The sequence below is a fragment of the Pleurodeles waltl genome, chromosome 2_1 (assembly GCF_031143425.1).
Source record: "Pleurodeles waltl isolate 20211129_DDA chromosome 2_1, aPleWal1.hap1.20221129, whole genome shotgun sequence".
Lineage (NCBI taxonomy): Eukaryota > Metazoa > Chordata > Amphibia > Caudata > Salamandridae > Pleurodeles > Pleurodeles waltl.
In genome coordinates this window covers 305126379-305144701 of record NC_090438.1, presented here as the reverse complement: position 1 = coordinate 305144701, position 18323 = coordinate 305126379, and the positions used below count along the sequence as shown (strand labels likewise).

Here is an 18323-nt window from a genome sequence, read left to right as displayed (position 1 = left end):
GTCCCTTCTTCACAGAAGTTATGTCTCCCTTAGCCAAGGGAGCCATAGACAAGGTTTCCGTGCCCATAGTAGGCTGTGGTTGCTATTCCTGGCGAAACATCACTTACATCGCGGTGAATGCAACAAAATGCATTTACCACAATGCATTTACAACGCATAAGCGTTTACCACGCATGCCTTTACCACAAATATACCTTTACCACGAATATACCTTTACCACGCATGCCTTTACAACTAATTTCATTGTAAAGGCTTTAATGGGAAAGGTGTATGTGTGGTAAAGGTTTTAAAGGTAAGTACAGGTAAGTATTAAGTGGGTTGAGTGATATATATATGTAGTGTTTAGGGTGGGTTACAGTTATTGGTGGTAATTGGTAATTATATTTTTACGTTTTAGGGTGGGTATGGGTTTTGTTTTGGTAAGGGTATTTTTAGCTTTTAGGGTGAACATGGATTTTGGGGTGGCAAGGACATTTTTAGGTTTTAGGGTGGGTATGGGTTTTGGGGGGATGAGGGTATTTTTTAGGTTTTAGGTGGGTATGGGTTTTGGGGTGGTAAGGACATTTTTAGGTTTTTGGGTGGGTTTGGGTTTTGGGGTAGTAAGGGTATTTTTAAGTTTTAAGGTGGGTATGGGGTTTGGGGTGGTTAGGTTTTAGGGTGGGTATGGGTTTAGAGGTGGTAAGGGTATTGTATGTTATACTTACCTCTAGTTTTTACCTTGCATATGACTTTACCAACTTTGCCTTTACTGTGAAATTTTTGTGGTAAAGACATTCGTGGTAAAAGAATATGCATTATAAAAACATTTTGTGGTAAGTGCATGCGTGGTAATGACCATGCATTGTGCTTACGGTGTTGGAAAGGCATGCGTTGTTCCATCATACATCCCTATTCCTGCTACTTTCTGGTCCCAAAAAAGGACAAGGGCCTCTGCCCTATCCTAGACCTTTGGTCCCCCAATCTCTTCCTCAAGAAGGAGAAGTTCACGATGCTCGCTCTGGCTCATGTTCTGTCTGCCCTTGACCCAGGAGACAGGATGGTAGCGTGGTACTTTCATGATGCTTATTTCATATCCCCACAGACATTACTTGCGGTTCACGGTAGGCCACAAGCACTATCTGTTCACGTGCTCCCCTTTGGCCTTACCAGCATCCCTCGGGTGTTCACCAAGGTGATGCCAGTGGCTGCAGCCTATTTGCCGAAATTAGAGGTTTCAGTCTTCCCTTATTTCGATGACTGGCTGTTGAAGGCAGGCTCGCCCCAGATTGTCGTTTCCCAGCTCCAGACTATGATGACCTGCCTTCGCTGGGGTTCACTATAAACGTGCTAAAGTCACGCCTCTCAGATGCTCCCTTTTATGGGTGCTGTTCTGGACACAGTGCAGTTTCGGGTCTATCTTCCCAAGCGGCAAGTCCAGGATATGCAGGCTATGATACCCAAGTTTCAGCCTCTATCCTAGATTTCGGTGGGAATGTCTCTGAGGCTGCAGGGTTTCGTGGCCTCCTGCATCCTGCAGGGGACACATGCCAGATGGCATATGCAGGCTCTGCAGTGAAACCTGAAGTTCCAGTGGATGCAGGATCAGGGGGTATCTCTCTGAAAAGGACCAGATCTTGGAGGGAACTGTAAAAGATCTGCAGTGGTGGTTAACAAACCACGATTGGGTCAGAGGCAGACCCCTCTCCCTTCTCCAACAGATCTGACAAATGGGACAGTCCTGGGATGGGGTGGCCACTTGGGAGAGGTGGAGATCAGAGGCATTTGGTCTCCGGCCGAACCTGGACTCCACATCAACCTGTTGGAGCTCTGTGTGATCTGGCTTGCATTGAAAGCATTTTTTAATCCCCTCTATCAAGGGAAAGATGCTGCTGGTGTTCATGGGCAACACCATGTGGCACTGCAACAAATAGGGCCGGTTGGGGGTCGTGGACCCTTTTTTAAGAAGCTCTGCACCGGTAGATGTGGCTGGAACAGCAGGGTATATCTCTGGTGGTTCAACACCTGGCGGACCTGTGAATGCTAGAGCAGACGATCTCAGCCGAAAATGCCTTACAATTCACAAATCATGGCTCCAACCGTAGGTGGCGCAAGGTCTCTTTCAGCAGTGGGGAGTGCCTTGGTTAGATCTGTTTACCTCCACAGGGAATGCGCAATGTCAGCAGTTTGAGTGTTGGAATTTACAAGGCAGCAACCCTTCGGAGACGCTTTTCGTCTTGAGTGGAACTCAGGCCTCCTGTATGCCTTTCTGCCCAGAGTACTCAAGAAGATCAAGAACAACTGGGACCAAGTAATCCGTGTGGCTCCGGACTGGGCACGGAGACTCTGGTATCCTGAGCTGCTGAGCATGTCCACCAATCTTCCGATCAGACTGTGCCTTTGGGAGGAGCTTCTGTTGCAGCACCAGGGGAGGGTTCTACACCCAAAGTGAAATAACTAATACATGGTTGCCTACCAGGCTATGATAATTCTTCGGATGTAGTAGCACCTGCAATTTGTGGACCATAGCGATGGATAACTCATGATTTTAGTTTTAATGACAGTAAAACATATACAATTGAGACCTTCATAAATTGCCACACCATATATGTTATTTATATGTTGATTTGCGAATGTGGAGTCATATATGTGGGAAGTACAATCTGAGTCCTAAAAGAAAGAATAGAAGAGCATATGCACTCATTTAGAAACAATGATCCGTCCTCCCCCTTAGTGAAACATGGGGAGATGCACTCAACATCGGAAACTCCTGTGAGCAAGTTTATGGGAATCAGCCAGACCAAATTGAACCCCAGGGCTGGAAATCGAATGACTGATAATCCACTGTGCCTCATTTTTTTCTTAATTCAAACTGAAAATTGTGGAATTGGGCGTGAACCAAGATAGTGAAATGCATCATTCTTTATAGGTATTATATACTTTCTACAAAGACCTTCAAAATAGATTTCATGTTAATTTCGGAAGACCAGTTGTTTGAGCAGTATAGATGTCATCTGTCTAACTGAACTAGGAATGCATTTCATTTGTATATCATGTAATTCTCTTTTAGAAAAGGTCAGATGGTATGATCTGATGTAGAATTGCCATGTTTCATCTGTATCTTTAAGCTTATGTGCATTAAGATAACAAAAAGGTTTGTGGAGATGTAAAACAATTTTGTTAAGCAACCACTTGGTCCCATTATATGTCTTAATAGAGTATTATTTGGGGATTGTCCTCGAAAGATGCAAGGATAAAACTTTACAGTGAAGAAAGTATTTAACATTGAAGAGCAACAGTTGCACTTGCGACAATGTAAAAAGGTTGTTGACAATAATTCATGTGGGGTGTGTATCTTTCCCCTTATCTTTCTTTTGCTATAAAGCTCCTTTTCCTTCATATCTTTTATCTGGTGTTTTCCTCGTTTCTTTTAGTCATCATAGTGAGCCAAACAAAAGTTTCATTGAAATAGTTTGTCACTGTCGTCTTACACTTTTAGGACTATGGTATTTTTTCTCTGTTTGAATTGGATAGCACAAATAGCCCCTGAAAACTATAGTCTCATGATTTTGAAAAAAAAACAAGTCACGTTGCTGATAAGAATGGACTCCATTTTTATGTTGGATGCTTTTCTAAAAGTTACATTTTTTTTCGAGTCTAAAATTAATTTAAGTGGCGCTTTCGCTACATATGTCGAATGTGATATCAAATTGAATGATGGGGTATTCCTTTATCAAGACATCTGAAATTGCACACTACAATATGTCGGTTATTACAAATGGTCGATATCTGATATATTCTTTGTCTGCTGCTTTCGACGTAGACTTGCGTCTCTTTTTAAAGTGAGGGCCGATGGAGGAGATTTTCACTTGACCGCACACATTTCAAACGCTGAACAGGCTACGCTGCATGCCGATGTTTACATCCGTAGGCAACCTAAGATAGATTCATATATGAATATCAAATGAGACACACGTGGCGATTTTAATTAGCAAAATAAAGTTAGTTTTCTTGATTTGGATTTATACTCGGTAGTAGTTAAGGGTCCAGTTGGAACCTTTGATTTGTGAACTGGTGGGTTTGAAAGGTTATTGTGAGCACTCGGCATTTTTTTTAAACACAAAGGCTTAGATAGACATTATGGTGCTATGTTTCTGGGGGTACTAAGTGTTGGGGTTCATTTTGCCTCCATACGTTTAATTTTTTTACTTTATGAAGTTTTCTTAGTTATTGATTTTCCTTAGTTAACTTTTGGAATACAAATTTGTAATTCACGCATGTGTCTTGGTTTCAGTTTGGCAGTCGTCAACAATTTTCTGCATGCATGCTTTGGATTGCACAGCCAGTAACTTTCCGGTACATCGTTACATTTGAATGAGAGTTTATTGATAAGTTCATGTGCTTGTTTCGAGATTTTGCCTCTCCGCTTTCAATAAGCTCGAGGTCAGTTTGCGACATGACTTCATCTGATTTTTCTTGTCAGGCTGTTTCGGAGCATATCTTCTCATTTTTTTTTTTTTTTTTGTACGTCTTTTCTGTCCTCCATTAGTAACCATTACGTCATTGACTGGAAACATTCTACTTTGACATAGGTAATTTAATGTATATGACAAATACTCTTTTCTGTGCTTCCCCATTCACGGGGTGTGTTCAGCACTATGTATTAGCTTGCTTCTCTCCTCTGGGTGTTCTTTATGGACTCACTCTTTATACTATCCCTTGATCATGCATGTGTTGTATTAGCACTACATTTCTCCTTTTGCATCAGGTATCTTTAAGACTAGGCATGTTTATCTCTGTCTACCTATTTTAAAATCACAACAGATGTTTGGGACTGGTGGAGGAATTGTATTCTATTCTGTACTTCACTCATTCAGAATGTATCACAATATTAGAGAAATGTTCAGTTTTTTACTAACGCTAGACTAGAACAAGGACTGGTGAATTAGGGACACAAATTTGTTTTTTGGGTCTGATGGCTTTTTGACTAAGTACAGAAACACTTCTCTTTCTTCTTTTCATTATTCATGAATGAAATTAATGTTTTTAATGTTTTTTGTTTCATTCTGTGTATCACATTAATCAGCCTTGAGAAAGTCACGTAAAGGACGAAACCTATGTCGGCCAAGATCATCCATGAGAAATTAACAGCAACGTATCTACAATTTGCCACCAAACAATTGTACCTGTAATTAAGGGAATTAACCGCAATATATGTATAAATCATTACCAAATAAGTGTACCCGTAATCAAGGGACTGACACACAACTGAGTTTGGATTGAAGATACGAAGTGTAATCCTTGTGATACTGGATTCAAGTAAAAAGAAAATATCAATCACCTGAATATTTGAAGTTGATTTGTGGAGCATTGTTTCTATACTATTTAAGCAATATAAATGTGTATACTATGATGTACCAATGAATAAAGAGACGGACCTAAACTATTATGACAGTCGAGATTCATACATAATGAGTGCTCCGCCATTCTGTATTTTCTGTAAATATTTGACTTGCAAAGTTTCTAGGGTTCATCTGTACATATCGTGGCAACAGGTGTTTTATAGTATTAGAACACCACTGTTGAGTTTATATCACAGTGCTTACATTGAGAAGGATGTGCAACTGAGGCATCACTGTTTCCCTTAGATATTGTGAGTTATGGTCACGTTGCCCTTAATGGTTTTACACAGTTCTCCATTATTAACCTTTTTTTTTATATTGGCACACATTGAACGGGTTTCAGTACATGATGCCTCAGATAAATGGTATGTCAAGTTGCATAACAGTTAGCAAAATGTTTTTTCCCCAGTTTTTTTTGTGTACTATTATTTGAATTTTTATTTGCTGTCGTTTTTCACCAAAGTTGGGCAGGTAGTGCTGTTATCTCTCGACACATGTTTCTGGGTTTAGCCCTCCATCAGTAGAGAACAGAAGTAGTAGAGAGCAGAGAAAAGTCATCTGGGGTTGCTGGTATGCTGCCCAAGTCTTCACAGGTCACAGTACCATTCCCTAGGCACACAGGTGCATCCCTGGTATGCTCGCCAGCTCATTGGTTCAAGGGAGCCTTTTAAACACGAGGGGGGGGGGGCAAAAGGGGGGTGAGTGGAGCACCACTGCCTCTTATCCCAGCACAGTTTACCCAATTGCATCCCTGTAAATGCAGTACACTTACTTCAAAGTTGCTGTAGTTTTTCACCAAAGTTCGTGCAGGTAGTGTCGTTCTCTCTGTACACGTGTTTCTGGGTTTCAAGTTTGAACAACATGCCATATACATCTGGATTCAAATCTTGCCTTTTTGTGCCAGGCAATCCTCTCTCATTCTACTGTAAACTGGCTGCCAAAGAGTTTGTGCTGCATGGGTTTGAAGCTACTTGACCACTGTGCAAATGAGCATGAAAACTTGTTGTCTCTGACCACAAACAACAGTTCTTCAGCCTGCCGAGTGGCTATAATCCACTGTATGATATGATATTCAGCACTGTGTATTTGATCAAATTTGGATTTTTCTAATATGTCTGCTGGGTTTGCTTCCAGAATATTGTTGTCTGAATATCGTCTTACATAAATATTGTGTTCCAAATATCATTTACAGAAATATTGCATCATTGGCGATAATAACAGAAAATCTGCATACTATGTGTCAATTTTTTTGTAAATGATGTTTCGGCCACGATATTTGATACACATTAGTTGTGTGTAAGTTAATGACATACAAGCATCTGTTAGTCATTTTGGAGAATATTCTATCAAACCTGCAGTGTGATTTTATTTTAGATTTAAAAAATCCTGTTGGATCATGTATGCAAAAACCGTTTAATTCTCGAAATGAAAAGAAGATTTTTTTTTTTTAATTAATATTATTTCAACGTTATATTACACTTAAAAAAAATGTTCGAATACATTACACTGAAACTACGTGCCCTTCACAATTAGTAGTGAGTATATGGCCATGTCGGCGCACCTTGCAAGACAGATAAACTGCTATTCTGTTTTCAGAACCTTTGGTAACATCTCTTTTGTCTTACTGACCCTCACATTTTTAATGACCTCAAATGCTCTAAAAAGAACTAGAATGGTAAATGTTTGCACTTCCCTGGCAGAATGTTTTGGCAGTCATTCCAGGAATGTGGGATCCCTTGTTTATTTATTTTTTGTCTCTAGACTTGAGTAATGAGTTTGGTAAAAGTGCTCAATCTGTTGAATTTCTGCTTACTGTTTTGCATGCCACGACCCTTGAGGTTTCCTTTTTTGATCCCATGCTGTGGGTAGTTGAAGTCTGCAGGTTAGTCTGTTGAAGTTAACTTGGGTAAAGAACAGCTTTTAATGTACCAATGTTTTTGTTCGCTTTTCGTGCCTACCCTCTGTAATTTTTGTGGCGTTTCTAATCTTTCTTAGAAATAATTGACACCAATTCGCCAGTGTTTGATCATACAGACGTCACTTTCATTTGTGAGTCTTCGTAGTCTTTACTATTGTAAATGCGTTCACTGTTATGTTCAGCCACATTTTACCTTAGTCTAGCTTTCAATATTTCAAATGATGCTTAATAAATCTCCAATTAATTAAAAGTGTGCATTTGTAAAAAATAAAATAAAAAAATAAATATTAAATTTCTTCCTTTGTATCTGGTACTCCACGGTCATTGTGCCTCCTTACAGCTCGTCACCTGTGGAATTTCGTAAGGCTTATCTGCCCTACTCTTTAATTCGTTTGTGACCTCTGTGAGCAGTCTAATTCGATCTTTCAGTATGGCCTGTATGTGCTATGCGATGGCATCCAGCTTATACTCAGGATAGATGGGAATATTCACTTGGCTGGCTGCATTTTTTGCTCCTGCTTAGTGCAGTTTCACACTGGATGTCACACACTTGTTTAAAACTATACACCGATTAAATTGGAAGTCACGAGGTTGGGAGAAGGAGAGGGTCTCTCATTCATTTGGTCTTCTAATGGCATTATGCCATGTATCAATGTCATAGCCCTACACAGCCAATGAGAAATATAGGTGAAATATAGGAAACGCAACATGGACACATCACATTAATGAAATCTGACGTGTTTTTTGCAAAGTGCCTAGCTGTAGATTTTGGCCTCTAGCTCAGCCGGCACCTAGGGAAATCTACCAAACCTGCACATATTTGAAAACTAGACACCTAGGGGAATCCAAGATGGGGAGACATGTGGGGCTCTCACCAGGTTCTGTTACCCAGAATCCTTTGCAAACCTCAAAATTTGGCCCAAAAACCCCATGTTTTCCTCACATTTCGGTGACTGAAAGTTCTGGAATCTGAGAGGAGCCACAAATTTCCTTCCACCCAGTGTTCCCCCGAGTCCCTGATAAAAATGGTACCTCACTTGTGTGGGTAGGCCTAGGGTCCGTGACAGGAAATGCCCCAAACACAACGTGGACACATCTCAGTTTCCCAAAGAAAACAGAGCTGTTTTTTTTTTTTTTTTTTACAGAGTGCCTAGCTGTGGATTTTGGCCTCTAGCTCAACCGGCACCTATGGAAACCTACCAAACCTGCGCATTTTTTAAAACTAGACACCTAGGGGAATCCAAGATGGGGAAACTTGTGGGGCTCTCACCAGGTTCTGTTACCCAGAATCCTTTGCAAACCTCAAAATTTGTCCGAACAAACACTTTTCCCTCTCATTTCAGTGACGGAAAGTTCTGGAATCAGAGGAGCCACAAATTTCCTTCCATGCAGCATTCCCCCAAGTCTCCCGATAAAAATGGTACCTCACGTGTGTGCAGGCCTAGTGCTTGCGCAGGAAATGCCCCAAAACACTATCTGGACACATCAAAATGATAAAATACAAAACCACCTGTTTTTGCGGTGGGATGGGGGATGGGGGGAGTTCACCTGCGTTTTTGGTCCTGGGCTCAGCAGCCATCTAGGGAAACCTACCAAACCCAGACTTTTCTGAAAACTAGACACCTGACGGAGTCCAGGGAGGTGTGACGTGCGTGGATCCCCCAGTGTTTTCTTACCCAGAATCCTCAGCAAGCCTCAAATTTAGCTAAAAATAAATAAAAATGTTCCCACATTTCTGTGTGGGATCACCGCACCGGGACAAATTTCCTACCACCCAACGTTCCCCTCAGTCTCCCGGTAAAAATGATACCTCACTTGCGTAGGTGGGCCAAGTGCCTGCGACAGGGAAGAGCCAAAAAATATGTCCAAATTGAGGAGGAACCAAAGCGGGTACAAAAGGGCAGTTTGGAAAAAAACAGCAGAATTTTTATTGGTATAGATGAGACAATGCTGGGTAGTAGGAATTTTGTGGATTCCTGCAGATTCCGGAAGGTTTCATCACAAAAATGTGGGAAAAATTTGTGATTTCGAGCAAAGTTGGAGATTTGCAGGGCATTTTGGGTAAGAAAATGGTGCGGTACATGTGAAGCACACCACCCTGGACTCACCCAGATGTTTAGTTTCAGATGTGTCTAGGCCTTGTGGATTTTTCTACTTGGCAGCATCCCAATGGCTTGTGATGGGCCTTTCAAAAATAGGCTGATCTGCTCCCAAGGGGGGAGGCAGATGTGGCCAACAGTAATGTACCCCCATGGGGAGCAACCCTTGCCCAAGAGGCTGCCCCCGAAACAAAACACACACCAATCCCTTGTGGCTAAGTGGTTTCTGCCCCCCCCCCCCCCACCGGGGCCGATCGGCCTAATAGAAATAGACCGATCTGCCCCCAAGTGGAGTAGAAGTAGCCTAAACTAAATTTCCCCCCCCCCCTCCAGGGCAGCGACCCTTGCCTAAGGGGTCGCTCCCCTTGGTGAAATTGGCGCAAAAAAAAAATCCCCGGTTCCTAGTGGTTTCTGCCCCCCTTGGGGGCAGTTCAGCCTAATAAAAATAGGCCATATGGCCTAAAATAAATTTGCCCCTCAGGGGAACCGATCCAGGGTCGCTCCCCATCCATAAAAAACCAAAGTAAACATAAACAAAAATATATCCCTGTGTCTAGAGGTTTCTTCTCCCCCCTCCCACTCACACACCGGGGGGCAGATCGGCTTAATAGAAATAGGCCAATCTGCTCAATAGCCTAAAATAAATTTGACCCCCCACCAGGGGAGCTACTCTTGCCTAAGGGGTCGCTCCCTTTGCGTGAAATTGACGGGGATAAAAATCCCCGGTGCCTAGTGGTTTCTGCCCCCCTTGGGGGCAGATCAGCCTAATAAAAATAGGCCAAATGACCTAAAATAAATTTGCCCCTCAGGGGAACGACCCTTGCCTAAGGGGTTGCGCCCTATATTTTAAAGACAAAAGTAAACATAAAAATATATCCCTAATTGTAATAGGCCGATCTGTCCCGGTGGGGGTGGGGGGGGCAGAAAAGACCTAAAATAGTTCCCCCCCCCTTGCCCAAGGGGCCACTCCCTTCAATAAATAAATAAAAAAAAAATCCCTGGTATCCCTAAAAATAATTTGGCACCCTGGGAAGCAGCACTTGCCCAAGGGGCCGCCCGTCTCCTCATGTCAATTGCAAAAACAATTCCATGGTATCTAGTGGTTTCTGCCCCCCCTTGGGGGCAGATTGGCCTAATAAAAATAGGCTGATCTGCCTCCAAGAGGGGCAGAAATGGCCTAAAAGTAATTTTACCCCCCTGGGAGCGACCCTTGCCTAAGGGCTCGCGCCCCACATGTGAAAAAATATATATATATATATATATATGTATCCCTGGTGTCTAGGGGGTGGCCTCAAAATAATTTGGCCCCATGGGAAGCAGCCCTTGCCCAATGGGCCCCTCCCCTCATGTCAATTGCAAACAAAAAAAATCCCTGGTGTCTAGCAGATTGGCTTAATAAAAATAGGCTGATCTCCCCCCAAGGGGGGCACAGATGGCCTAAAAATTATTTTTCCCCCCTGGGGAGCGACCCTTGCCTAAGGGGTCGCTCCCACATATAAAACATAAAGAAAAATAATTATCCCTGGTGTCTAGGGTGTTTCTGCTTAGTGTCTACTATTCCATGATTGGTGCATGTGCATTTCAAAAATGCTCAGACCTGGGATATATGAGAGTATGTGCGCTAAAAGCTTAGCATACATAATATGCTGCGGGAGTGCTTCATCTGCTTAGAGTCCCCCCACCAAGGTTAGGTTGTAAACTTTGGGTTCAATTTTGTGCTCCTATATGCAAAGAAAAGTCCTAGCAAGAAGTTTAACCAGTTGTAACTGATTTCCTAAGGGGTAGACTAAGCTGCTTTTAAGGTCATTTCTCTTCCCGGTATAACTTTATAAAAGGGGAGTGACAAAAGATCATGTTTTTCCACATAGTGTAGTGAAATAAGGGCCATTCACTAAGGCTGCAAGAATTTGTTGTAGTTACAACAGTGTTTTTGTAATGTAACTATCAATGCGCAACTGTTGCCTCCTCAGTGGTTTACTTTATGAGGGGGCTGCTTTCCAGTAAGTATTGTTTTGGTACTACACTTTAGCTATGCCTGTTAGGTAGGGATCGATGGAGTCTATTCTGATGACGATACTTGGGGTGAGTTTGCAGTGTTTTAAAAACATTTTTTTTTTTAAAGTTTGCTATGTGCTACCTAAAGGTATTTCAACACACATAGTAGCAATTGGATGGATGATTAACTACGTAAATCGTGGGTATTTATATTTTTACATTTGCTGTGTAGCTCTTTTGTGTTGTGTTATATTGATCTTTATTCGTCTCACCCTTCATGCATTTATGAGGCAATAAAGGACTATTAAGTCGGAGGAGGAATGTTCTAATAGTGAGGGTCCAGGTTTGTGCGGCACTAATAAGTACAGAATCCATTACACCGCGGTAGTAATGAGATGTCACCATTTTAACTAATGAAGTTAAGTTATTTTAATAAGTGTTATGCGCCGCCACAATTCTCAAAGTCAGTTGTATGTGTTATTGCTGTTTATTTTCCCCTATTTAAGTTAGCACTCTGAGCCTTTGACAGAAGTGAAACAAAACAAAATTATCTTCACCCCCTCCACCTTAATTATTCCAGAACATATAAGAATGTTAATGTTGTAAAATATTTCATTGCAACCGGCTGTCTGTTATTTGAATAAGGTCAACATTTTCACATTAACATTCTTTAATTGTTTTATTTTTTGTCAATAGGTCACCAACGAAAACTGGCCCTAACTCATTAAAGGTACGCTTTTTCTCAATGTTCATTCATTCAGTAAATTTATGAAACACAAGAATATGTATTCATTTTGTGATTTTAGGGCTCTGAACAAATGCTAACCACGGCAATTCACAGTCTAACCTACTGCCTTCATTTTAATTCGATCTGCGCGACCTTCCTTAAGGGGTTCTTGATCAATCTCTCTCCAAATATTGTCATTCATTTTCTTATAAGTCTGTGTTTTGAGTTTCATGAGGGATTGCTCACAATTCCTTCTCTTGTCATTGATCTTCCTGATTTTCGTTTTCTAGGGCATTATCCACCTAAACTACTACCATACCGCCAAGAGATTCTGAGGTTATTGTAATACACTCGCCTGTAAGGCTCACATGTTGACCGTGTGCTCCGTGCAAACTGTTACAGCAGGTATATAGCAACAGGTTAGGTGTGTGCTGAACTAATGTCATTTGGGTGGTAACTGCAATATGATTGCCATTTCTTTTTACTTCTGTTTAGCATACTAATGGTAATATATCTAGATACATTTATTTTGAATGCAGGTGTTACTATTACACAGTGATACTCAGTTTCACAGATCACCAAACAATGAAAGACCGAATTGCCAGGAGTCAGACACTTGATTACATCAGATTTCAGTGGCAAGCATTTAATTTGCTGATATGTCGTAAAAGAAGGCTATGCTTGCATTTGTAATCACGCGGGGCAAAGCCCGTCCAAGTTGCTAACATAATATGATCAGGTTGTAAATTTAAAGCCTCTGCAGCACACAAATGTGGTGTGTATTAAGGTGATTTTGTGCAGCTAAAAGCCACACTAGTGTTAATACAAATTGTGGTATAGGTAGGCAATACTACACAAGTGGCAACCAATCATGGTGCTTGTTGAATGGCACTTCTAAGAAACTTGTCTTTTAAATATATATAATGCTAGTGAAATTTACAGAATGAATTCTTATACCCATAATAAGACCTTTCATTACATAGACTTAAGAAAATGATATCTGACTACATCGACTAGTCAGTGAGCAGTCCAGAGCCAAGTTGAGAGGCAGCCCGACACAAGATGTTCATAAAATGATAGACGGTGGTATACTACTACCTCTACAACTGAATCCTATACAAAAGATAGGTAGTTCAGGGATAAAGATTAGTGTCTGATTCCGAGCAGAATGGTAAATCTCAGTTCCCATAGTGTCTGTCCCAGTGCAAAGCTGAATGACTTCACTTACAGTACATCATCAGACAAGAGAACGACTGCATTGTCCATCAGGCAAACAGAAGTTACAGCAGTCTTCTGGTTTCAGTCTTTGAATGAAAGTTAACCTTGGTAGTTGATTTGTGGAGCTGCATCACACTCAAAAGAAAATGCACTTTTAAATGTTTGGCATACTCCAGAGGATTGAGATCCACTTTTGTATCTGGAGCCCAACTACTTCTTTTGGGTGATGTCATCTAGCTGCCTTGGCTTATCTGAAGTTATCCTTTTTAGCTGGAAGAGCTTTTTACACCAGTGAAGAGAAAGCCTAAGAGCTGAAGTAGGAATCTTTGGCGTTCTCTAAGGAAGGAGTGTGGAACGAACTCCTCAGTTTTGAAAAAGACCTGTTACTGCAACTTGAAAGAGGAGTTGGGCTGTTTGTACATAGAATATATGCCTTGCTTTATTGCCCCAAGAATGAGTACAACTCTGAAGAGCACTGTTGTAAGATGGGACCCAGAATAATAAGACTAAATGCCTATTACTGCTGCCCAGCCAAGATCAGAAGCTGCAAGTTCTGCTAATGTGTGCTTGGTTGCCCATGTGTCTCTGCACTTTACTGCTGTATTTTTCCCCCTGGATTGCGAGACCCCAGGGTGCACCGAAGGTCCTACCTGGTGCTGTCATCTCATCAGTTACTGTGTGAGTGATACAAAGTTGAACAAGAGGACCTATACACCTTCTCAATTCACTGCTGTATGCTTGGATCTCTGGGCTAGTTGCCTAACCTGTGCAGGAGGGCAAGTGAGCCTTTGCTCTGCGTTAAAGTTCGACAACAGTGAGAGGTGCCAACCTGCTCGTTAGGGCCCAAGAACTCCTCACACACCCAAATGGGCAATTTAGAATGTGAGGGTCAGGCTGCTCTTGGTGAAACTTGACCACCAAACGTTAATCCATAAGTAGTGGTGGGTGAATTTCAGATTAGCTGCATTTTGCCCTTGTATCTTTTTGTGCCTGTAGAATGGAAATGGGGCTGAGCCACAGCTCCATGGGCAGGAACAAATTGGCCAAATCCTTGGAACATTGTGAGGGAACAAGCAGATTATTTACGTCAATGAAAATTGCATTAGAAAAAATGTATTGACTGGACCCCTAATAGATCTCAGCAAAGCATCTTTCACAGCAGACCGGGCCTGCTGTATGTTGTTCCTACTGCAGGTTCCTCCTGGTGCTCTAGCACACAGATTTGCACATTCCCTGCAGGTAAACTTGCTTTTGTGCACTGTCATGGACCAGGCATTGTGATGAACTAATTAACATTAAGGTAATTACATTGTATGTTGCTTTTCAGTGCTGGACTGCACAAGAATTCTTAGTTCCTTGGATTCCTCACTGCACAGAATTAAGAATTTTTGTGTTGCAGGGCATTGTTTTCATGCTGACATTTTTTTCCTTAAAACCGGAGTAGGTGGATGGGAAATCAGCAAAAACATGTGGAACTGCCCTAGTTTTGCGTCCGCGATCTATAGATTCCAAAAACGAAATCACTGAATCCTATACCTAAGTCATGAGATTTCCGACTTCTCTTGTGTCAAGAACTCTATCTGTTGGTTTGCGGGGCGATATGCAGAAAACAATAAAAATACTGTTGCTCTGCAGAGGTAATGTTCACGAAGTGCAGTCTCCATAGGAGGTTGGATAATGAGCTGTTTAAGTTCCATCAATCACAGGAGCTCAGTAAGAAAATTAACTGTAAGCCTTTGTCCTCCAACCCACATACTGTCCTTTGGTTATAACATAATGTTTCTTATTGAAACTGTATCTTTGTCACAAACATTTATGCGACCTGCATGAGTACACGGTATCCTATTATAATTTCTCTGACTATTTATTGATGTCATACAACTTCCTTTCCATTAGTAAGCGCAGATTCCTTACCTTAGAATTCTCCCCCAGTGCCAGATTGGATCCAGAAACTTTTTTCAGCAGTATCTCTGCTGTTCGGAAGAGGGTGCTTTGCGACTCCATAGTGACATTGTCCACTGGATGTTACGTCAACAGTGTCCATGTAACCCCCTTTGTGAAGGCGCTGACATCAGTGCCTTCATTTCAGCGCTGCAACTCAGATCCTGAGCTCCTCAGGCCAAGCTGGCCTATCGCGACAACATTTTTCTTTGTCCAGGGAACATTGTGCCCTTTTTTTCTTCATGTCTTATGGGTTTAAATCTTGTACGTCCTGTGGCAGGCAGATGGCCACAGACCCTCATACTGTTTGTGTGTTATGCCTCGGGGGAAACACCATGACCGAAGGTGTTGTAGGAATGTTGTATAAAGATCTTGGCGGCATGTCTGGTGGAGGACCTGCGCCGGCCTTGTTCCAGGTCCAAGGAGCAGCCACAAGTTTGTTCCAGGAGCCGTTCCCGCAATCATACGTCCTCCTTGACATCGAAGGAGCAGACTGCAAATCGCAAGCAGTCTAAGTTGAGACATCAGCCTTCATCAGGTAAGTCTGACGTTTCCGGCGCCCTCTCCCGATCACAGCTTGAGGAGTTGGCACTTCAGTCTACGCCGTGCCTCCCTGTGTTCTCTGGAGGTGGGGTAACTCCGGCACAGATGAAGGATTATTACAATTCCCTTCATGCCTTCTTCAGGCCCCAACCTCCCACTAGTGTTCTTCCTATCCCCAAAGAGGTGTGAGAGGTATCCTACCAGATTTCCAGCTCCCCTCTGTAAGGTGACCACTGACCTCTTAGTAACAGTACTTCACCAGGGTCAAATGGGCATAGAGCCTGTGCTTCCATATACTGAAACACTGTGATTTTTTATTAGGAGCATGGACTAAGCCCGCTATTGGGGCTCCTGTGGAGTAATCCATAGCCCATAGACACTGGCCTGCCTCCGGGGACCCAGTTTTTTCCGGCACCTGACTGTGAGAAGGTTCGTGGGACAGGCTTCTACAGCCTCTTTTAACCTCAGCGTCCTCCCAACCCTCCTTCATAGAGTGAGTCCAGGTGCCTGGAATCTTGTGAACAAAATATTTTCTCCTCAGCCAGCTCGTCCCTGCGGTCAATAAACACTTTTTGTATTTTGCGACATCTTTCCCCATGCATTGTGGGATTCGATAGCGCCTGCTGCCTTTGCTTCCAGAGGAGACCTGGAGCAAACTTGCTCAGACTCTCCAGAATGGCTGAGAGGCAGCTAGGTTTGTTATAATTTGTGGTATGGATACCACAGATTCAATTGGCTGTGTCATGACTCACTCTCTACCGCCATCATGTCTGGCTATGCCACTCTGGCTTTTTTAGGCTGTCTGATCGACCTTGGTAAACCTGCCCTTCGGTGGCACCTGCCTGTTCGGCACTTATGCTGACTCCGCATTACAGCAGTTTAGGGTCCGCTGGGTTGGAAAAGATTAATACATCATGTGCATTTGGTGTCAGACCCCTTAAATGCAGGGGTTTGGAATATGTTTATTCTTATGACTTGGAGATGCACCCTATCCAGTGTGGAGTCCTATACGTCCTGTTGAACCAAGTTTCACTTCGTCTGAGCCATCTGGTGGCACCTCATATGGTGTTCCGTCCTCTGCAGGTAATCTTATTGTTTCTTATTGCTGTTTCTGACAGCTTTTTGTTGTATGCTGTCTGGGAGATGTCTATTCTTTGTGACCGTAAGTGGGTTTAGCACCTGTTGGCAATGGGTTTTTTCTTTTTCCTATGATGATGGGCTTCATGCTCAAGAGCTGGTACCGGTATGGTATCTCCCTACTCTGTGTAGAGTATTTTCTCTATGCTTTATATGTGTTACTGACTATTGTGTGACACTCTTTGTATCCCCTATAGAGAACTTGTTTTTGTCTCCCTCAGAACTTTTATGCATGACCTTTTGCTAGCACAATTGTCTTTTTATATTAGTGGCAAGGTCTTGTGGCTCTGGCGGGACAGGCTCTCCAGAGCAGAGATTTGAATCCTGCCTTCGATGACAAATTCACTTCTGGTGGCAACATAGCTAACCTTTTGATTGTATGGTTTCTCTTGCTATTGCTATTGGAGTATTATTATGCTTCTCATTCTAGTGTTGTTTTTTCTTGCTGTACTTCAGCGGCATGGGCTCGTGCCACTGGTGTCTCCAGCACTGGTAGTACACAGGTGCACATTCCTTCTTTTGTCTGTGTGAGTCACGGTCACATCATTTATCTCTTGTGCTGCTGGTCTTTCTGTCCTAACAGTGCTGCTTCTTCATAAGGAAATGTGTAATGCTTTCTTATCGCTTAACGTAAGGTCATGTACCGTGGCTGCTACAGGCTCCTCTTAGGCAAGAGGCCACACTCCATCCAGGGGCTACAAATTTCTCTATATTTATTCTATTTATTCTACAGACGCCGCATGCAGTCATCTTCTGTGTTGATGGCTAACTTTCATCTTGTGGTGGATACCTGATTGTTTACGCATGTTCTTTGAACATTATGGTTCCGTCTTATGTTGGGATTAGTTCATAAGGAGACTGCTTTCTCCCTTTGGACACAGTCTCCATTGTTGGTTCCTTTCACTCTTTATTCAGGGTGTCATAATATTTCTACCCCTCTGGGGGTAGTTATGAAGCTTCTGTGTTATTATTAAGGTTCCTTAATTCGTAAGGGTATATTCCTTTTTGCTGTGTACCTTACTCCCTTTGGGAGATGCCGATATATATTGGTATAATGCAGGCAGTTGACATTCTTCGTCTTTTACTTTCTGGTGATTTTAATTCCTTCGATTTCCTGTGAGGACATTGTTTCCTTGAATGGGCAATTGCTGCTCTTTCATTGATTCAGCTTTCAAGTACATTGTTTTCAGTTTGCGGGCATCCACTTTGTTGGGTTTTGTTCTTATGTACTTTACTTTTTGTGCTGTAAATCAGCCTGGTTTCACCCCTTAGTCTTCTTTTCCACTTTTGTGATCAGGGACCTGATGAGCACTACTCAGTCAGTAGGTTTAAATGCTTCAATAACGTTTATTTTCTGGGTTGTGCGT

At 42.3% G+C, this 18323-nt stretch overlaps 1 protein-coding gene across 1 annotated transcript in view; it reads left to right on the top strand.

Annotated features, from left to right (window-relative positions):
• Positions 1 to 18323, top strand: part of WDR44 (WD repeat domain 44) — a 464168-nt gene that overhangs the window by 64716 nt on the left and 381129 nt on the right. The window contains exon 2 of the mRNA XM_069212536.1: positions 12087 to 12120. Coding sequence (XP_069068637.1) covers positions 12087 to 12120 — 34 coding nt within the window. The remainder of the gene's footprint in view (positions 1 to 12086; positions 12121 to 18323) is intronic.